Source organism: Orbicella franksi, chromosome 2 (assembly GCF_964199315.1).
Source record: "Orbicella franksi chromosome 2, jaOrbFran1.1, whole genome shotgun sequence".
NCBI classification, from domain to species: domain Eukaryota; kingdom Metazoa; phylum Cnidaria; class Anthozoa; order Scleractinia; family Merulinidae; genus Orbicella; species Orbicella franksi.
In genome coordinates, this window is record NC_138146.1 from 8,134,340 (window position 1) to 8,157,228 (window position 22,889).

Sequence of the window (22,889 nt, forward strand, 5' to 3'; positions counted from 1 at the left end):
TTACTAAAACTGGTAACGGGCAACGGGGCACCGGGAACGGGAGTCTGGGAACGAGTGTACAGCGGTAACCCGCCTAAGAATTCAACATGGCGGACAAAGGAAAAGAAAAGGGAACAATTTGGGGAAATGTAAGGAAGTGTTACGGTTGTAAACTTTAGTTTCTACCGGCTGTGCCTCAAAATCCAATATGGTACTGAGAAAAACAAAGTATGAAATAGCGTCTGGGGAGAAAATCGAATCGGTAATATATAGATTTAGGCCAGCCTAAAAGCGGAGCTCCTCAGTTATTTTTCGGAATGTTGTTACTAATGAAAATATAATAGTTTCAGCCGGAACTAGTATTACATCAGCAGATCGAGGTGTAAGATGGTGTGATTATGAAATATAGAGCCACGATTTCAAGGATTTCTGGGAAGCTACCAAAAATCTTGATCACATAACAGAACTGTCTTCTGTGCTTTTTGGTGGCATTTCTTGTTCTTTCCTACCTTATTCAGAAAGACAAGGCATTGTTATTAATCATTATATTCTTCCTTAGTTAACATGGGGACTCCCACACAAAAGAAGTTTACACATTTTTGTTGTTGTGGGGACTGATTGAAATGCAGTGGTTACAATATACTCAGTCCCTGAATCTCTACCGAATGAAATCTCACAAAAATACCAAAACAGTATACATATGTGAAAAGTTGGAAAGTTTTGTTTTCTAACTTGTCCCCAAAGATACATTTAGCCATCTTCACTATTGTATTGTATTCCTGCTGGAAGGGTTTGCAATAAGCAAAATCACCCTCGCATGAATGGTAATTACGATATATTTTTTTTTTGCTGATCATGAATACTTGCATAGGCTTCTAATAATAATTTTATTATTCAATTTCAATGTGATTTGTTCTTTTTCTCGACTGGCATTGTGGACTACAAGAGCTACGACTGGGTTCCATTGATTAATTTTGCTATGATTAAATTATACCAAGAATTATCAGTGAGCTAAGAGGAAGTTATATTATGTACATGTATTTTGTCTGCACTACACAACCAAATGCACTCAAAGGTTATGAGGCATAGGTACATTTGTCAGAAGAGCCCAGCATATCCAAGATATGTTTTGATTGATACATCAATTAAGATAATTTACAGCAAAATGGATAAAAAACACATCAATATCCTACATGCACCAAAGCCAGACATGAGGTTATAAGGCAATCGTTTAAACAACAGATTGAAATAATTTATAAATTAGAGAACACTATTTCTACAACAGAATGGAACAAATTAACCTTATCGGACATTGTGAATGGCAAGGCTGTCTGTAGAATGTCACAAATTTCTCAACCCTTTCTTTCTACAAAAATGTTAATCCTGCAACTTTGCTTAAGACCCAGTTCTCCATTTCATGTTGGCAAAATATCAATTTATGCCATGTCCAATGCAGATTATCACAAAATTGATTTAAAAGCTCAATAAACATCATTTTAAAGCCAAAAAGCCAATTATTTAAATAAACCATGAGTAAATTATCTCTAAGAAAAACTGATTAAATTAACAGGCACTTAAAAATAATTAGTTAATATGTGTTTCTTAACAATGTAATGCAGTGTATCTGTCACAATGTTGCAGCTATGATATTACTACAAACAGGATGGGTTGCAGAACTGAACCTCCAAGTCAGTTTATTCAATGAACTTGGTGCAGAATTTATAATCCCATCAAGTTGTCTGTAAATACAGAGAAACCAAACAAAGCATTACAATCATAAGTAATGAATTACTAAGCTCTTTTACATGTACTGTATGAGCAGTGTATGTTCCATTAATATTGGGGATCTCTCAGAAGCTGCATCCATGATAAATTAATTTGTTCCCAGATGCATTTGTTTATAGAACGTTTCACAAATTAATATCTCTGTCATAACAGTGACCTCTGTGTTCTCCAACAATTAGCACACAAGAAAAATACACTCAGTAAGATATTGTTTACAATAAAAATTAATGCCTATAAGCAATCATAAGGACCTTAAATTTATATTACCTCAGAAATATCTCACCAGGCCATGGTTGCTTTGAAAATCTTTGATGTTTTAATACAGGCTCCCCATCTGTAACCTGTTCATATATTGACTGACAGGAACAGGCATGTAATTCCTTTCTTTGATATACAGTGTACTTCATTGTTAGCTGTTTACTGAGTGTTAGTAGTGAATCAAATGCTAGGGGTTGGTACTCCAACTTTCACTGTGGCAGGCTCTGCCCTGAGATACAAAGCAAACTTACATAACTGTTATGAACTTCGCCACTTGCTTTCGAGAGCAAATGCAATTTACTTCAAACAAGCAACTGGAACACTGAGGGTTACAACAATGTGCACAGTCCCAATCACAGGGTCATCCCGGCTGTTTGGTTGTACATATAACTGTACAACTGTATATGAGTTCAGCTTCCAGAAGAAAATCAGAGTTTGTCAGGATAAATTCTGATGTTCTTGCTTACTCAATGAATGAATGTGCAGTTCCAGAAGATATTCACACCCAACACCCATTCACGGCCAGTCTTTAGAAATTCCAAATTAAAGTATCAGGAATCAAGAGCTCTAATAGAGAAAAAACCTCCATGTGGGGTATGAATCTTTTCTTGAAGAAAACAATGTCTGAGAAATCATTAATTACAAAATAATGTTTAAGAAACATCTTACCTTTCAGAGAATTTTGTAATCTGCACTGTCTGGCCAGTTCATATACATGTATTTGACAAGTTGACACTGGGCATGTTTGTAAATTTGTGCACTTCAACATCACATTACTATGTAGTAGCACTGGCCAACTAAAAACAAACAGCATAATTTGGTTCATTAATATACACTGTACATTATTAGGTTGAAATATTGGTGTAGATTGTTGCACATCAACAGATACAGAAACTATTTGCACCTGAATCATAATGAGTGAAAAATCGTGCATGAGACATTTACATGTACATGTAACAGCCCTCCACCTCAGAACCATCACAGATATGATATATGATATTTTTAAACTCTCTGAAATTTCAGATTATTCAAGATTAACATATGCACATACATCATCTGGGGCAACCCTAAAACACTGAATTTGGAAACCGAAATCCAGAATCCAGAATCTGGAATCCAGAATCCGGAACCAAAAACCAGAATCTGGAATCCAGATATTATGAATGATGATAGAAATAATTCACTTCAGCAATGTCTAATAAATAAATATGAGCAAAAATCATTTTGTTGTTATTTATTTTCTTGGCTTTATTTCAGCCACAGACTGTAATTGCTAAAAAATTATTGACTAGTTCTGAACAACCCTTAGCTATATATCTGGCCCCGTTGTTCAAAAGCTGCATAAAGCTATTCATTGGGTACATCACTATCCAGTCAGGGTTACTGACTTTTTTGTGTGGATAGAGTTACTCATAGCCTGCGAGCAGGCTCTAGTATCTGTCTCTATTGTCTGAGCAGGCTAAATAGGTGTCTAGTGTTTTTCTGCATTGGCATGTCACCAAGAGCCTTCATGCGGCTTTGCCACTCACACCCCCAGCCCAAACACGAGAGCCTGCTCATAGGCTAAGTTACCCATCTTTTGTTCAAGCTGGCCCTGGTGAGAGCCCGGTTCTTGTCTAGATCAAATTGCTCTGAGAAGACTGGTGAGCAGCACATTAACAACAAGCTATTATAGGCTATTGCAGTGAGTTTCTGGCAGTCTTTTAGCATCTTTGAACAGCATGTGGTCTGATCTGTCAGCAAGTGAGAAGCAGACGGAAGTAAGTGTGCAACATTTCTACAAATTGTTTTAATATGATGGCCGCCAAGAATATGAAATGCTGATTTGTCACAGTATCAGTGTGGAAATTGTGTTAATCTGGAATTGGTCTCGTATCTGTTGGAAAAATCAAATTTCATATTTAGACCAGACGGGTTAGCCCTTGGACTTTGAAATTGAGGGGTGCGACCGTCAATGTACAGGGGGCTGCCACTGATGGATATCCTGTTCTCTATGACATTTTCTATCTTGTTCAGTATGTACTAGACATAAAGGATAAATTTATACTTCCACTAAATTGAAGATCACTTATTAAACAAAATGGCAATTACCAGCAAGCTTATTTTAGACACTCTCGAGGTGCTTGGAATAAAATTAAGACGCACTTCACTGAGATTCTCATGATCATAGCCCTCACTAAAAATAACGGTTGCACAATTTCAACAGACGGGGAATTTTTGTTTCAAAAAAGGTTAAGTTTGAGGTCCTTTTTACTTGGCAACTTACTTTTTACAGTCAAAAAGCTAAGCAAAACAATTTTCGCGTATTTGAAGAACTTATTTTCTTTGATTTGTGGATTCCAGTTTCCAGTTTCTGGATTCTGGTTTTTGGTTCCAGATTCCAGATTCCGGTTTCTGGGTTTTAGGGTTGCCCCATATTTAACATATTGTTGGCTTCACATTCAGTTTACACATGGCTGTTATCCAGCATAGGCAGACTTATAAGTTTTCCTTCAAAAATATATTGCAACAACTATTGCATCTTTCGTTACCTATTCTTGTGATGAAATGACACAAAATTCAAGAACAAGAAGTCATAAGCATAAAACTAACTTACATGGTAGTGCTTACAGTCTGCATATGCTGTCCATAAACTGATGCTGCCTGGACAATGTACTCATTATTTTTCTGATCACACCTTTTAAAACGTCACTGTTATATAATTTGGCCTGAAAAAGCAATACATGAAATGTTATGCCTTTGCACTCACCAAATACCTTTACATGATGTATAATGTACACCATATCAACATTCACAATTCTCTTTACTTTCATTGTAACTCTTTTGTGTCATTTTCCCTCACTTGAAGACAGGACTTCCACATTAGGTTATAATTTGCCTCTGGAATCTCTATGAATTCACAGGGAGTGATAACAATTAAATCATGACTAATTTTAGCAAAGGAGACGTTCAAATGTCAGATTTTAATGCTAAGTTTATACAGTAACTTTACATTACTCTTCGTACATATATATAACCTCTCAATTATTGCACCTATAGACAGAAGGTGTGCTGGGGAAAGAAATGTTCTAAACTCTCTGAAGTTTTCCCCCTTACCTGTAATAGGATGACTATTATGAACTACGGTTTGTAACCAACACCAACATCAGGTTATGTATACACATGTATATTTTGTTGTTGTCTGTAATCATAAAAAAATAAAAAATTAAAATCCTCCATAAAGTTCACACTCAATAACACTGCTACATGTAGTGCTATTACTGGAAATCAATTTAAGTGAAACTGTTGCAACAGGTCTGCCAAAATCTTTCCTAGCAGTTAAGGCAGGATAACAGAATATACATGTAGCACACAGCAAAGGCTAGAGATACACACATGTTAGTTATCAGTTAGGATTTGGTGAGCTTCTGTGCTGTAGGTATGATGGAAAATAATAGATTATCAGAAATGAAGGTTCCTGAGACATTTTGACAGCAGTGAGAGGAATTAATATATAAATTCACAAAAGAAGGAGAAGTTCTTGCCCTGTCCAGTTCTCTGTAATAAAAATACATTTACATATGAGTCATTTATAATATGTGGTTTGTGTTTAAAGCCGATATAATGCACACTCTGATTGGCCAATTCCAGTGCATTATTTACATTTACATGGTATACCTCGGTAAAACCATAAAACATTGCGTGCAACTAAAATAAAAAATATAAAAAATAAAAAGAAATGCCTAATTCATAACAATTTAAAATACTCAACACTAAAACGAATGTAATTCTTTACTTGAAAATTATTCTCCTGTAATGCCCATGGGCAAATTACAGGCATGCTAAAAGCTCCTAACACAAAGTAAAAGGAAATTAAGAAAACTATTGCTTTTTTCCGGAAAATTGTAGCGACTGAAGACAATGATGGAACACTCTGAGAGTGAATTCTATCAACCTGATGAGATAAAATTTAAGGAGAATAGAGAATTCACGGAGTTATATCACAAACAAATTGGTACAGGACAGGAGAAAGGAAACTGTACAGCCAGGAAGAAACTGAAACTTTCTTCGACCAGCAAAAAAGTATGCATGCACAACAAAGAAAACAGTCAGTGGCATTCATTTAATAAGTTAGTAAATAAATAATTAGTGTGAAGAACAGAGCAAAGAGAGAGAGAGTGGAGATAGGAGAGCGCTCTCTCCAACTAAATTGTGTATATATGTATGTAAAAGTTATTCTTATTACTGAGAAATGGTCAGGGCAAGAACTTCTATAACACTGTTCAATTTACCGACTTAATTAGTACTATCTCACTTTTTTGGAACATTTCCATATTAAGTGTAAATACCGCATTGGGGAATAACCTCTTATTAACAAAATACGGTCCATGTACCCCCAACCAAAAGCAATGGCACAAATAACATGAAATAGCCAATCAAAATCAAAGTAGAGCGTTATTTGCAGACAGGATTGCCATGCATGATCGTCTACTCGACATTTTGGACTATATAAGCATTTCACCAAACCAAACTCATTGGACAGACAACAAAATAAAACGAGGAAATCTACATTATAAACACAAGATGCATATCACTACATCTGAGCTCGAGTATCAACAGCAAATCCCTTTTCAATGAACGGTGACCGAATAAAAGAGAGGATAAAGAAAATTCGTTTAAGCTTGCGGTGTTAAAGTTGAAAAATTATTCACGCTTAAATTTGAATATTACTGAGAGTCTGTATTTTTGCCAACGGCTTAATTTAGCTATGCAGTCATTTTATTAGCAGTAGCTTTACCAGTCTTCAACCAATTTAACCTCGGAATTCACAAAAGCATTTCGGCAAACCGAACAAATTGAACTAACGAAACGAGGAAATCTCCATACTTTGTAATCACAATATGCAAATATTCACATAAGAACAAAAGTAAATTTAGCAAATCCTGTTCGCTTCGGCTTAAAATGGTTTGTAGACCTTTCTTGGTTCAGTTTTCAACAACAGAAGAACAAATTTTAGCAGTCTAACGAAGCGGCAGTGCTAACTAAATCAGAGAAAACTTCAAAACTCGCCCGGCCGTGATCTGGTGGCACAGCCGGTAGAAACTCACGTTAACAACCGTAACACTTCCTCACATTTCCCCAAATTGTTTCCTTTTCTTTTCTTTTGTCCGCCATGATGAATTTTCACGCGGGTTACCGCTGTACACTCGTTCCCAGACTCCCTTTCCCGGTTCCCCGTTACCAGTTTTAGTAACATCCGTTCCACATCAATAATTTTGGTGGCTTTCTTAGAGGGTCGGGTACCTTGGCTAAGGTGAGAGTATGTTCTCCGGAGGTGAGGGCACTCCAGCTGGATAACCTGCCAGGCAGCACGGCTAGTGAAGGGCATCTTGACAGAGCCTTGAAGGACATCACTAACAGAGAGGCTGCGAACAACAGAATCTTCGAGTTCGACGTTGAATTTGCAAATTTGGTAGCTAGAGTCCAAACATTCCTTTGGGTTTCGGCTTGCATAATCGGAGGGTAGGTTCTCAACTCCGGCGATATGACGTATTGGACAGAATAGGTCTGCTGTCGGTGAGTACCTCGGTTGTGTGTGGGGATTGAATGATATAGGGAGCAAAGTGTCTAATTGCCGCGCCAATAGCCAAGGCTTCAATCTCACAAGGCAATCAAGTCACTTGATGCTTACGAAGCTTGGCACTGAAGAATCCAGCTAAGAGCAGCGACCCATTTCGATTTACATATAGTGTGGCTGCGATGCCTCTATTCTTGACGGAGCCGTCGGTCACTATCCATAAGGCATCTTGAGGCTGGGGGATTGTGATGGCCCGGTTGTCTTCCAATGCACTTTGGGCGGTTTTGAAGGTCAACAGTAATTCATTGCACCACACAATTTTTTCTCTGGATTCTTTCCCTGCAGTGGCTTGGTCCAGGGGATCAAGCAGCTCCGCAAATCTTGGAAGCACACGGCTTAGAACTTTGTAACCTCCGACAAAGGAGCGGAGGCCTTGCACTGTTGAGGGGGCCTCGACCGAAGATAGTGCGGCCAATTTGTGGGGGCTAGCTTGCAGGGTGCCATTAGACCACACCCAGCCCAGTGCGATGGCCTTTCTTGCGCACTATGCACATTGGTGTGGTAATGCCGATACGCATGGCTTTGGTATCTTCGATGCTACGTAACTCATCAAGGAGAGATCCGAGAGCTTGAGAGATCTCAGATTTTAGTGAAGCTAGGGTGTTATTGCGTAATTCAGGATCGTATTTTTGTTTCACTAAGAGAGGTAAGCCTGGGTGTATCATCTGGAGCCAGAGGACGACGACAGTGTTCTCTAGTGTGGAGGAGAGGTCTTCATCGGCAGTTACCTGATCTCCATGGTGTGTTAAGCCGCCGTGAACAGAAAGTAGGTTATCCTCAAAGAAAGCCATAAGACGCTGAAACAGGTCCTCGTGTCTCTCATCTGGCTGTAGGTCTATGCTAGCCAAGTCAAGAAAGTGTGCTCCGGTGGCCTGGAAACCATAATGTTGACGGATTTTCTGCCATATGTCGTTCAGCGAAGTTGAGTGTTTGACGATAGAATTCCTAGAGATTACCGGACAGAAGTTGGTTATTTGGCCGAATAGTAAGTCCAAATGGGCGTTCTTCTGGACGGCAAAGGTTTCCTCAGAAAGCGAGCTAAGGCTAGTCGAATTGTGTACATTTCCTGATTAAACAAAATCTCTTCGAAAGGTCAAATTGGGTCAACTTACATGGGGGCCGTTCGCCTCAGAAACAACTTTTGCTAAGAAAAAAAATTATTTCACGTTCAAAAACAGCTCTTGAACTTGCTAGAATCGAATTTTGAAAGAATTCTACATAATATCGATTATGTTTTGAGATGTTTGAAAACGGTATGGAATTTTTGATTTTCAAAGTCTAGAAACTTCGGTTCTCTTCGCTGGCTCTCCAGGAATTCGGAATTACAATTGTACGTCTAAAATATCATCAAAGCAGCTTAGCAATACATCCTAAATAAAATTATAGGTAAGGTAAGGTAAAGTCTGCATGCGAGCCAAGTGGCCCATCAGGCCGGAGCTTATCCCGGTTTCTGTAGCATGAAGCGACTAGGAGTATTTCTACTCCCCCCTGGATGGGATGTTAGTCCATCGCAGGGTTACCCCCAGCATTAAGTTCGCCAGTACCCATTTATACACCTGGGTGGAGAGAGGCACTGTGAGAGCAAAGTGTCTTCCCCAAGAACACAACACAATGTCCCCGGCCAGGGCTCGAACCCGGACCGCTCGATCCGGAGACGAGCGCACTAACCATGAGGCCACCGCGCCTCCCTAAATAAAATTATAAACTAAGGAAAACCATAATTTGCTATGCGCCTTCATGCGAGTTCGATTATCTGATCGTGAAATTTGACCTCATTTCTGTGATTTTTCGGCTTCACGGGTTGTCGACGGTTTTTCGTAATTTTCCCAAAAATGTAAAAACGCTAGAATCTAAAACTTATATCACGATTCTTAGCATACCATGGGTTATCTCTGGACGAAATATCAAGGGGTCCATTTTTCCAACCTTGTGCCACATTTTTGCAATCTCACTCGGTCCCTATAGAGAGTCGCTCTTAAGATGGGCCAAAATTTGGCAAACCGAGATAAAAGAGAGGTTAAGCATGACGTTAACGGCAGACGGCAAACGGCAAAGACAACTTTCTGATTTTCAGTTCTTTTCTTCTAAGGCGTAAATAAAGCCCACAAAAATGTAATAACGTCTCCTACTATTCATTGCAAATACAAATAATTTCACTCTACTGTACACACAGCTGATGAGAGACGACAAAAGTTTAATTTTTGTCGTTTGTCGTTTGCCGTAAACGCCATGCTTAACCTCTCTAAAATCTGATTGGCTAGCTGTGTGATAAACACTTCCAGAGGAGGAAGCAGATGTGTTTGAGGATTGTGATTTCCCATGCTACCACGCCCTTTAGGATCGTTTTATTTTTATTAGATAGTTGGCAACATCACGGCTGCTGCGAAGTTTCGCAAGTTTTTTTCGGAATACAGCAAAATTCGATGAATTTAGGTTTCCACACACGGTATCTTACTTACAAATCCTATCACGCTGTTACGTATCTCAAGCAGTTGGAAGATCAATAGCCACCCTCTGTAATTATGAACTATGGTCATTTGGACGAGAAAAAAACAAATTCCTCAAACTTTCTCAGATGAATGGTCTAGATAAGTGATTCACAAATATATAACTTTTAGTTCAATTCGATCGGTATTTTAGCGCAAACAGTCGGGAGTTTAAGAAAACCACGACGGCAGTGGAAACGGAACGTCTCTAAACAAGAGGTTTAATGAACAGGGCAATGGCTGCTACATTTCTTTGCCGTTCTCTGCAAAACCGCAAAACAACAATGTAAAATAAGCAGATTCTGCGTTGTCTGGAGAACGTGAACGGCGACGGCTAATTTTACAAATTTTTGTTTCAAATTTATCGTTGTGTTCCAGATTCACTTTCGTGATAAAGAAAGTAAATGATCTTAGAGTACCGCGACATTCGTAGGTATAGCATGAAATGATTTTTTATCCGACGTTGTCCTCGCCGTCGCCGTCGTGGCTACTTAAACTCCCTAGCTAGTGTCTTAACTAGAGTTCTTCTCATAGAGGAAATTAACAGCTTTGGAACTACTTAAAAATTGTATACTGCATTGTAAATATTTCGGACGCTTAAAATTTTGGACGCGAAAAAAAATTCGGACGGTTTTTCTTTCGGCCACTTTTTTGTCCGAAAATAAAATCGTCCGAAATTTTGTATTGGATGTATTATCAGGAGTGATGAGGGTAATTAACAATGAATCTGGTTTTTTATGATCTATTTTGTGTTTTCTGCGGTAATGAGCTTTGACTCCGATTAAAATTAAATTTTCAGGCAAATTCTTTAATCCACTTTGTTTGATTAAGAATTCTCGGAACACTATATGTTAAGCTGGTGAAATTACTTTAATGTATGTCTAGCCCGATAAGGGTGCAAGATGAACCAAGTCCTGCGGTGACGAATGGCTACCCTAGCGGGCAATATAGAGTTATCTTATCCGTTCGGGACTACCCGCTGTGTCTCGCAATAAAAATTTTCCCTTAAACCATATAATAAATCCTTTATTGACCAAGTTTATTCGGTCAAGATGCAGGCTTGTTCATAAACGATGTGAGCTCATTCTTTACGAGTTGCTTTCGTCATCAAAAAATGCATCATGCCGGGAATAACTTTGAATGATGCAACTTGAAGTGTACTAAGTAATCAGGCAGAGTTTGTCATCTAATTTGTTTTGCTTTTATTTACTCATTTAAATTGTGAAGTGCTAATGAGCTACACGGAATTAGCGCTATATAAATGTCACTTATTATTATTATTATTATTATTATTATTATTGCTGTTGTTGTTGTTGTTGTTATAATTATTATTATTATTGCTGTTGCTGTTGTTGTTGTTATTATTATTATTATTATTATTATTATTATTATTATTATTATTGCTATTATTATCTAACAAAGGACTTACTAAGCTAGCTTTCTCTGTCTGCGCTGGAGAGTATTAGTATTAACCAAAAATCCCCACTGCAGCTTACGCACTCTGTTAGTGAGAAGTTAACATCGATTGTTATTTCCTGTTTGAAATGACTTGAGGAGTCTAAGTTTGTATGAGACTGGGGTCTTTAATCATTTTTGTTTAGTTTGCATTCGTACTATTGTCCGACAAGGAACAAATTAGCAAATCCAACTCAGCCGCTGCTATGGAACAAGTCAAGTCAATAGTGCTTCAGCGTATATCTCCGAAGAGAAAGTCCTCTGCTTAATTCCTACATTTTTCCTTTTATGAGAATAGTGAAGAAGTTTTTCTTGGTTTTTAGAAAATATATAACAGCAAAACGTCACCTGTAATTTAATCATCACTGCGTGGAGGAATAAATTTTATATTGTGAAATATTAACTACCTAAAAATGTTGATCAATGTGTATTTTAACGTTTGACTCAGATCTATGTACGTGAACTTCCTTGAGGAGCTGCCTGATGAACTCTTCTCTAATTTGGTCAACTTACAGTGGCTGTAAGTAAAAATTAGAAATATAAAAATAAATAAATATAAACTGTAATGCTTGAGAGCAGCCTTCTTACAACAGATAATTTTCCACTCCTTTTTTTTCCTGTGACAAAAAAGATTGCTCCCATTGTCCTGACTAATTTCAACATTACAGTTAATCATTACAATTAATCAGTTAATAAAACGGTGTTAGATGTAAGGCGCGGGAGCGGATGTAAAAAGTTAAGGTAGAAAGTTGGAGACATTTCAAAAACAGTTGTACTTTGGCCGGCTGGTTAGCTGGTTGGTTGGTTGGTTGGTTGGTTGGTTGGTTGGTTGGTTGGTTGGTTGGTTGGTTGGTTGGTTGGTTGGTTGGTTGGTTGATTGGTTGGTTGGTTAGCTGGTTGGTTGGTTGGCTGGTCGGTTGTTTAGCTGGTTGGTTGGCTGGTTGGCTGGAGATGCGTCTCAAAGGGCTAAGATGCAAAGTGGGTTTCCACTTTCTACAGTAATATAATGTATGTTTAAGCCGTTTTTGTGTTCCCTCTCTCCAAGAAGTGATGAGGGTCTTGATGAGTTTTCTTTTACATCTATGTTTGATTTCGTCGGTTTAGTCGTCCGACATCACACCATTAGACAGACCATTATGCGAAGTTCATTGTTGTTCTTGATGATGGTGTAAGTTTATGGTTGGTTGGATGATTTTCTAGTCAATGCTATAGCTGTAATGCCCGAGTGTGAGAACCAGGTTTCTCCTGGCCACAGCAGTATTATTGAATCTTGAGAGATCTTACGTACAATTTTAAGATTATTTACAAAGCGAGTGGGTAAGGAAGAAATGTAAGCAAGTATAGGTTTGGTACCGGTTGCGTTAACTTCACCTGCAGTTTATTATCTTAAATGGTCGGTGACCCTCTCTCTTCTTTTCATAGATTACTTCTTTTGCATATTTTCAATCCAAGATGTCAGCTTTGATATCAAACGGGTTGTCGATGACATATGAGATTTGTCTTCGCTATTATCTCTGACTAGTACATTAGTGGGTATTATGTCACTGAAATTCTAGTTGCTACAAACTCGTTAGGACTGAATAATTATAGATTAGTTTTGTCGAAACTCATTAAAAGGTTTGAGCTTAGGTATCACGTGCATACAGTAACACCCATCTGTTTGAGGTTCCTCTAAAGATGGTCACACTCAATGGGGTTGTTCTACCAACAGTTCGAGTGCAGTGTCATTCTAGATGGAAACCTGTCAGATTTCTTCTCTGTGGAGTCTGGTGTGCAACAGAAATGTGTCGTCTCTCGTATCCTCTTTCTGGTTGCCTCATTGATCGGATCATGCGTAGGACAATGGCTGATAGAACCAGAGGCATCGAGTGGACACTCTTTTCCCAGCTTGAAGATCTCGACCCTGCAGATGACCTTGCTGCTCTCTTCACAACTCGTTGCCTCCTATGGGAGAAGACCGCGAGGCTCAGCAGGTGTGTGAAGCAGGTAGGCTTGTCCATCAACGCCTCAATGACCCTGGTTATGTGCATCAATGCAATTCCCGGATGCACTTATTAGAGCAGATGGTGAACCAGTTGGCTTGGTGGAGGAATTCAGCTACTTGGGAAGCCTTGTCTCAAAGGACAATGTAGCCCAAAAGGACATCAAAGCAAGGGTTGGGAAAGCTCGCGGTGCATTTTCAAGACTCCAGCCTGTACGAAAGTTGAAGCAGTACAGCCTAAGGAGGAAGCTTAGACTATACAACATTACGGTCAAGCCAGTTCTGCTGTACGGCTCCGACTATTGGAGAGTGGTAAAAGGTGATATGAACAAGATCAGTGTCTTCCACAACGGTTTTCTTAGGAGAGTCTTTCGTATTTTCTGGCTTAACAATAATAATCTGTTACCTCTGAGGTAAAAAAATGCCCATATCAGTCGAACTGTTTTGAAATCTCTATGAAGAGAGATTGAAATACTTATTTCACTGGGGGTGTCACTCCTAGTCCTACCCTCTGGTATTTGGGGGACCTGTCTGCATTAGGCCTCCTATGATTCTCTACTTTTCCATCTTTGGCCTAGCTTGTAAGGTAGGATTAGGACACCAAATCAAGCCTTGGCCATTGAAACTTCGGCTGCCTTGTGCTCCTTGAATGTTTAAGCGATAGAGGAGGCCGCTAAAGCTGCGTGGATGATAAGCATTCTTCATTTTAGAGAGTTTTGATAAGCACCCAAACAAATACAGCCAAACACTACAGAGGTGTCAGGTTGCTCTATATGTTACAGTTTTGTCCTTACGAAAGTCCTTCGTTATTGCGTGACGGTGAGAGCTGTTAATGTCATGATAATACTACAATTACAACGCAACGTTCTTTCTTAAGTCTATGATACGATCTCTCTCTTCAAGTCCACCCATATAAAATTGCCGCGTTTTGGCTATCTTTTGTAGCGATATTCCTCTATAGCAGATTTAAAACTCTTGCTTCGCACTGGGATTGCCACACTTTCAGTAGATCCTTGGAAAAAAATATTGATGTAACAACTTTTTGTTAACGATCTTTGAGGCTACCATTACAACTTGGTTTGATACTTGTATGGCATGCCTGTTGGTATAAAGGTCACCGCTTTTTATAACAAACTAAAAGGAATGGGCTCCACCCATTCGTCAATTCTTCTACGGTTCAGTAAGGGTTGTGAATGAACATTAAAGAATCGAGAGACTAACTGTAGAAGTGTAAAGGCATACTATTTTCAAAACCCTTGGTGTTTTGCGTTTTTCTTAATGTTCAAACATATTTATATAGACAAAGTACTTAAACAATAACTGACCACCATGAATGACAGGGACAAATAAAGCAACAGAGTAAAGCAGCATACAGGATCAAATGTTCCGACTGGCAGAAGTCTTAACACAACTGACGGAACACAAACGGGCAACGCAAAATTATTTAAACTATCGTATTGCTGAACATCATCAACTGACAGACCACAGTATTAATTGGGACTGGAGAGCTGGTTCACCAACTTAAAACAAATGCCTCTCAACAGATAGCAACAACTGCCAACACCTTGCTAGGACTTATTCACGACATAACAAAAAGCCGAAGAACAGAACTCAAACTGAACGATTCAATTTGACTGACAAAGGACGGATCGAAAGTTACTAGAACCAACCAGCGACTGTTGGCACGAGTCTTTTAGCCAATACCATTACGGTTAAACCGACTAAGCGGTTTCAACGGGCAAGACTTACAACACCACCAATCATTTGACAAACGCTTTTCACTTGACTCTGAACATGAATCGCCCTCAGGTTTTCGAAACGTCAGACCCCAACATCAGTTCAGAATTACCCTCACCAGGACGATCGTAGCATACGAACTATTGATACTCCTGGGCTCAAACCATTTACTAAACACATCAATGTTTTAAAACGTCTATAATGGGCGTCTCTTGACCTCATTAGTCCCGTTCAGACCGGACGTTTTGAGCTTCTTCCGCTGGATGGAGTTGGGGGGAGGGGGGCGAAGAGTGAATCTCCATTCCGTCTTTAACTTCAAGAATAGTTTCGCAATGATAATGAGCTTACAAGGTATATATTGCCTCCAAAACATTTATTTGAGGCAAGGAACGTCAGATGAGGATGTCGCCTCACCTGAAAGTTTTTGTCTTGAAATCCCAATTGCCGCACATTGGATCTGCCATCTTTATCAATGAATTTGTCATTGTCATAAACTTAACTTCAATTAAAATGATGCTTTTAGGTATCTGAGTGATAACCAGTTACAATACTTACCACCCATGATTTTCAGCAACAATACCAAACTCATCAAGCTGTAAGTCCCTAAATACACTAATAATTGAAAATAAGACTGGCAGCAGACTTTTTTAGACAAATTTCAAGGTGACTAGAAATGTGGTGAAACAGTGCCTGGAGTGTTATAAAATGGAGAAATGTTACGTAAAAATCTGTGCTTGGTAAGATCAAACACCGTCATGGTTATGATCACCTTGTTCAAACTTAATAAATTATCGAGTTTGAGAAAGACCAGTCTAATCAAGTTTTGGGTCTATGAAACCAAGGATGAAGTGGATAGACTCAACACGTTTTCAATTGTGCTGAGATTCTTGCTAAAAAGCAACCTCAATCAAGGACTAAGAAGTTATCGGGTTTATCAAATCGAACTTTTAAGTTATGGCATAATGCAGTAAAACACTAATAGAACAGTTTTCCATTCAATTAGGTATATCTTTTTAGAAAAATGATATAGGAAAATATAATGTTCATGAGGTGTAAATCCTCATGTATTACAATATTTGTTTCTAATTGACACAGACAATTGCAAAACAACAAGCTTCAAGGATTAAACGAGACATTGTTTCATGGCTTGAGGAACTTGAAAGAGCTGTAAGTGAAGACTATGATAATCTAGACACCCGTATTCCACCGTACCATTCAAAGTCTAAATTACTTTAAACTTAGTTTAAATTTTGTTACTAAGGAGTTCGAACTTCATGCTGAAGGTGTGACTGAATGCATAAGGCTTACCTAAATATAGGAAGTTTTCGAAGATACCGGTTATCTCCGGTACAATAAGTAAGCCGTTACAACGTTTTGAGGGAGTGAGTGGTGGTAGTTGACTGTCGAATTCAACATTGTTCTTGTGTTGAACAATTTTTTCGATCATTTATATCAACAGAAATTTGTAATGATAGAAGTTTACATCTCTAATATCGAGTCTTTTACTTTCATATTTAACTCAAGAGAAAGCTATTTATAATTAGTATAAATAAAGATTGAAATGCATAAATTACGTAATCTGTGGCAGTTTAATCAGCTGTAATTCTTAAACGGCAAGTAATATGTGATAACTTGCAACCTTAAAGGTGTTTTAGGTTGTTCCTTTGTTCCTGCAGTTTATTTCAGTGTGTTTATTAACTTGGGTTTGACCGCATTTGCCACCTGATCTGTTTTTTGGCGTTTGGCTTTTGATAGGATTTTCAAAAATATAAGGTGGCTCTAAACCCATGACACAGAACTTCTTTAAACTTTGCAAAAAGATGCATCTTATCATGCTTATCACAATTCGATAAGAAAGAATAGGGGTCACCGAGCTCGTTTTTGAGTTAAAAGCGCTTAAGCTAAAATATAAGAGTGTTTTTAGCAGGGCATGTCGTTGCTATGGTAACCTAATATGTGAAAAGTAAGATGGTTGCAACTTGTAGCATCACTTGTTAAACAGTGGTAGTAATCATCCTTCAAAGTAAAGCTGTTAGAAAGGTGCTGGAAACTGTTGCCAGCCTCTTTAAGAGGCATCCAAATCCGAAAATTATCAATGTCATCATGATACAAATTATGAGGTAAAAAATTGAACACCCGCAAAAACAGACCCTCTACAGCAGTTTTCCCCTTTTACGTGTACTCAGTAATTCCATGCGTACGATTATAAAAAAGGCCAGGTTATTTCTGATTCATGAGAGAAATCGAAACTTTTCCTTTTCCTTCCAAGTTCTATGGATTTAAAATTCTAACGCGCGGTTTGTGACTAGCACAATTCACGCACGCCAAATCATTTGTTTTTTTGCTCAAATCAAGCGATCCTTTATTTAAAATTCATCATTTGGCACTGCAAAATGCTTCAAAATAGCTCCCCCTAAATATCGCCCTCAGCAACTGTTCTAAATCTGAAGTTAAGTAGGACCCTCTTAATATCGTTGTATCTTTCTTTCAGATGGTTGCAAGACAATAACATCCAGGAGTTGCCTGCCACTATATTTAAAGATTTAGTAAACTTGGATGAACTGTGAGTTCTCGGCTTTCGTAGTGTCTTAAAACAATTGCTGCCAAACTTTCCAACTTCCTCCCATCCCCCCCCCCCCCCTTTATAAACAACATATTCAAGGATGTCTAATTAACAATCCGATCATTAGCTCGATTGCTCGAGATTTCAGTGCAAATAATTGCTGATAGTGTGCGATAGTTCGACTAATAAGATTACAGCATTTATATTAGTGTACAAGTAGAGTTGTACTATATTTGATGTGCTTGGAACGTTGCTTCTCAAACTCATTAATCCATCCAGTTAAAACTCACAACCGTGAAGGAGGTTTGGATACGTGTCTTAATTAGCATAGAGTTTGACAATTTTATTTCTCCGTCTACTCCTTAGTTTTTGTTTCGGTTAAGAATGTATATCAAACACTCGAGACAGTGTTTTATCGGCTATCCAAATATCTCGAATTTTGTCAAAAATACTCGGCTACGCGTCGTATTTTCAACTCTCTGCTCGATGTTTCGATATTCCGATGAAACACTGTCCCTCTTGTTGGGTGGGATTAGATATTTACCGTACCGTGAATAATCTAATCAACTTCCACTCTTAAATAAAGGCCTCGTAGTTAATAAATGCCCCATTTTCTCAAGAGTAAAATTTGTATTCGAAGTTTCCCTCTAATAAACGTCCCTTGTCTAATAGACGCCCAGCGAACGCCTCCCCTCCCCCACTTCCAACCCGCCCCCCCTCCCCCCCAGAAAAATAACAAGGACTCCTTCATAGAGTGAATTATGTCTTTTGTTAACAATGGCTTGCAAATTGTATCTTCATTCAATCTCATGTTAAAAGTAGTATAGGAATCGTCAGTTTTGTTTTCCTTTTCTTAATTTCTGCACTCGATATCCAACTGTGAACGACACCTCTGGGCTCTGCATTAGCGCAGATTAGATTAGCCTCCTTGTCAAAAACTCTGTTTTGTATCTTACTTTGCGAGCAACCTACACGCCCTATTTGTTTTGTTGACGTTGTTACAGCTAAGGGAATTTTGTCGATATAACGAACCAATTTCCCCAGTCCCACAGCAGGATTGGGAACGGTAAGATTATTTCAGCAGTCCATTGATCGATCGATCAATTGATCAATCGATCGATTGTAGAATAAAAACTACTTAATATCAATCTATTTGTCGCCTTTAGAAATTTATCCAGCAATAAACTAAAACGTTTACCAGAAGGACTTTTTGATGTTCTTGCAACCCTTAAAAGGCTGTGAGTAGGACTCTTTTTAACAGTGGTATATAAGCAACGTTATATGCATTTCTTTGCCATTTTGGTTTACAAGAAATAGTTACGAGTTTTAGTTGTATCTTGTGCGCATAATTCAAATACAACAGTGAGAAGCCGTTTTTCACAGTATCATGAATACTCTTGATCTCTGTTCATGTTATAACATGTTGTTGCAGCTTATCCTTTCAAATTGTAGATTTCTGCCTGAAAACCAAATCGAGGAGTTACCGCCAAAGATCTTTTCTAATCTCACCGCGCTTAAGACGCTGTAAGTAAAAGCATTATGTTAAGGTTACTCAAGCAATCAATATTTTTTTTTTTTTTCATGTCAATTTTCAGAGCATTGCTGTGATTTCAAGGAACCTTATTCGTAATTAATTTGGCGCCTACTTAATTTCGCGATTTTGGCTACGCAATATTTCACAAGATTCTTAATTCCCGATTTCAAGTGGACTTAAATGAAAAAAGAGCGATTAGATTTCGCCTGAGTACGTCAACATAGGTTCTTTTTTTCATAACATTCCACGGAAGCTATGAATCATCAATTACCTCCCTAAAGTATTTCAAACAGAAAACTTTAGATAAGATACAAACGCAATCAGTCATTCGCTTGTGGACAGTTTAAGCACGTTTAACTATCATCCAGATTCTCCATAGAACCTTCAAGATAAGTTTCGTTTCTCCACTGGAAACATTGGCTACACTAGTCTTCCCCCATCCACTAAACTAAAGATTTTCTGGAAAAAACTAGAGCAAGAAGTTTCCGATATAGATATTGTAGTTATGTAAACCATAGAAATGAAACTTATAGCTGTTATATATGGACACGATTTTCGTCTCAATCTGTCAATTCGCGAAAAACGTGAAAATTTAAACGAATAAGATGATACCGATCTCTTGATCCAGTCAGTGATGTCATTAGTTACTTTTTTAAACAAAAGCCTTTTAAGACGAACTAGAACCAGAAATATTTTAATTGTTTTTCCAGAAGATTTGTGATGCGAAAAAGTTATTTCCTAGTTTTTACTATTATGTAGCACCAAACCGCTTCTGCTTCATAAATGTCTCTCTAACTCTACAATTCTACAGGAAAATGGACCGAAATAAGCTTAAAAAGCTTCATCCTAATCAATTCCAAGGCTTGGTCAGTTTGTATGACCTGTAAGTGAAGATATTAATGGCAAACTTTGAGATCTGAATAAGCCCAACCTGACTCGTCGACGAGCAGCAGTTGAATGATCCCCAGGGTATTTTAATTACCAAAGAAGATTGAGTTTACATGCATAAGGTTCTTTGACAAGTGCAGGACCAGACATGTCAAAGACTATTTGTGCTCATTGTTATTTGTAAACCCCTTAAGTGTTTTTAAGAGTTCCCTTGTGTAGTTTTTCACTGCTTTGAAAATATTCCATGTTCAAGCATGGAAGTAATCTACATTACTCGCCACATTAAAAGTTTACTGAGGGGGTTCAGCTTATTTTATTAAGAGGGTCAGCTTTGTATGAAGATTAAGTTCTTCCCTGCTGGCACCCTATTTGCATGTGCACATTTTTTTTGGTACAAATAAAGTTAGTTATAAACATCTTATAACGTTATTGGTTAAATCAAATTTGTATAGAGACTCAGCCTCCTATGCAGGCGATTTTTGAGCTCGGCACGCAATCTCTCTTTCAACCCAAAGAGCATCTGCGTTGGAGGTTAAGAGAAACTGAAAAGTAGGTAAACGTAGCTATTTTAGTTTCCCATGGAGGAAACTGCGGAAGAGAGGAGGGGGACAGATATTATTACAGATTAAATAAAGCATGTCTTTCTTACAGGATGTGTCGTTTTTGTTGCTGATAAGCTATGTCAGCAGACATATAAGCCGGCGGCAGTGTTTCCGCCAGACCGCGCCATTGCGGGAATCCCACGTTGCAATCAGAGATGGTCCCCAGAAATACGAAAAAGGGCCAATTTGGCCCTTTTCTTGTACAAGGCTGCACGCTTAACACAGGCATAGTATTTTAAAAGCCATCCCAGGTCTCCAAATTGCGACCGATACGATGGCCAATGCAATTACCATTTCATCTTTGGCGACCAAAACTTCTGGCTCAGTCGCCATTATGGCGACAACATTTCTGTGCGTTGACGATCAACAACAGTTATTTTGTCACACAATGTCCTTCTAGGAAATTATATCGAAAGATCTTTCCTTCTAAAACATGTAACATAAGAAAAGAAGTCAATCCATCCGTTTCCTTTACTGTATTGATTCTCTCACAGCGGGAAACTTCCAAATGGCTGACCGTGCTGGAAATCGCCCTGTAACGCATTGCGAACCCTTGATCATTGACTACGTCGTGTATGCCTATAGATTGTTCTCTTGTAATTTACGGGTCCTTTATACTAGTACCTAATTCAAAAGAAACTTTTTTGAGTAGAAACACTTCAAAAAGCACTTACTATCAATTTTTATCATAGATCCTAATAAACTGCTTTATTTTCCTCCGTACTCTAACGCATTTTTTTCTCCCCTTTCCTAAAACTTGGCCCCTAAAAAAGACTTCAGGGGCCACTTTGGCCCTCGAGTAAAATTTTCTGGCTGAAACACTGTAAGCCATCCCTATTTTGTAGTCATAGCAATGCATACTTTTAGCGATAAGCTATTGGGAAGGTGTAAGTGACCCTCCTGTCGTAATTATTTCTCTCTCATTTTAAGTTATCTTTCGGAGAACGAGCTCAAAGAGTTGCCTGAAGGGATTTTCGAAGGTGTAAGGAATCTCCTGTCAATGTAGGTATATATTTGATGGTAAATGACATAACAATATCCTGTAATGCTTGTTACAGAATGAAATCTCGGGCCGTGTAGGCTGTGACGTTTAGTTAACAACGTAGAAAGCACCATTGCACCGTTAACCCAGGAATATAGCTATACGAGCGAGAACATATATCATAGGTTCCCAATAATCTTTTTTATTTTTTATTTTTTTTTTTTTGGCGTGGGGGAACGCCGGTTGTTGACATAAGAGGGACAAACTAAGTGTTGGCTCTCAAAACTGTATTCAGTATTATCACATCCTGCCGACCAATGGACTTTTTTGGCTATACGGCAGCCATTTTGAATTCTGTTGTTTCAAATAGCTCTTATGGGATGCTCAGGAGATCAAATACATGCTAATTTGACCCCTCAGCGTCCCATAATAGCTATTTGAAACAACAGTATTCAAAATGGCCGCTGTATCGCCGAAAAGGCTCATTATATAGTTAGCTCGAGATAAGACGTAACGTTTTGCAAGGTTAAAAAAATTCTGAGGATGGAGTCCAGTGCCATATTAAATTTTTGAAATTACCAGCATTAGTTCACCAATGGCTGGGCATTTATGCCTTTCCTTCCTTCCCAGCCTAGGGACTAAAAATCTAGTGGGCTGCATAACTGCGCTCGTTTACTGGGCACTAAAATGAAGACAGGCAATTCCAGATAGAGTAAAATGGCTAAGGGCAAAGACCCAAAGCCGATTTAATCATACAAATTTTTTGAATTAATTACAAAAACAATTGGCTATAGAAATTGTGTTGAGCCCCAGTAAAGGTGAGGGCACAAAAACGCCTACTAAACTATCCTAAAAATTGACACAACGAAACAAAGCGGACAGGACAAGGGGAGGAGGTGGGACCTGAAAACGAACGTGTCATCCAGCGAGAAGCAAGAATGAATGAATGAATGAATGACCGATGCTTTGTAACCAGGCCACGTATCCTGACATCACGAGCGGGGGGTTCAATACAATGAAGA

The 22,889-nt window shown here is 38.5% G+C and overlaps 2 protein-coding genes across 2 annotated transcripts; one reads left to right on the forward strand and one right to left on the reverse strand.

The window, feature by feature from the left end:
* Nucleotides 1-1,778: 1,778 nt before the first annotated feature.
* LOC145479941 (uncharacterized) lies at nucleotides 1,779-10,622 on the reverse strand. Its single transcript, XM_081458417.1, has 4 exons — nucleotides 7,110-10,622; nucleotides 5,119-5,203; nucleotides 4,619-4,730; nucleotides 1,779-2,819 (listed from the first exon to the last, which is right to left on the reverse strand). Exons 1-2 carry the CDS (start codon nucleotides 7,388-7,390, stop codon nucleotides 5,173-5,175), a joined length of 312 nt encoding a protein of 103 aa, XP_081314543.1. The 5' UTR covers nucleotides 7,391-10,622; the 3' UTR covers nucleotides 1,779-2,819; nucleotides 4,619-4,730; nucleotides 5,119-5,172.
* A 4,331-nt stretch (nucleotides 10,623-14,953) lies between these two features.
* Nucleotides 14,954-20,282, forward strand: LOC145479938 (uncharacterized). Its single transcript, XM_081458414.1, has 6 exons — nucleotides 14,954-15,893; nucleotides 16,394-16,465; nucleotides 17,790-17,861; nucleotides 19,028-19,099; nucleotides 19,314-19,385; nucleotides 20,207-20,282. Exons 1-6 carry the CDS (start codon nucleotides 15,859-15,861, stop codon nucleotides 20,280-20,282), a joined length of 399 nt encoding a protein of 132 aa, XP_081314540.1. The 5' UTR covers nucleotides 14,954-15,858.
* Nucleotides 20,283-22,889: the final 2,607 nt, after the last annotated feature.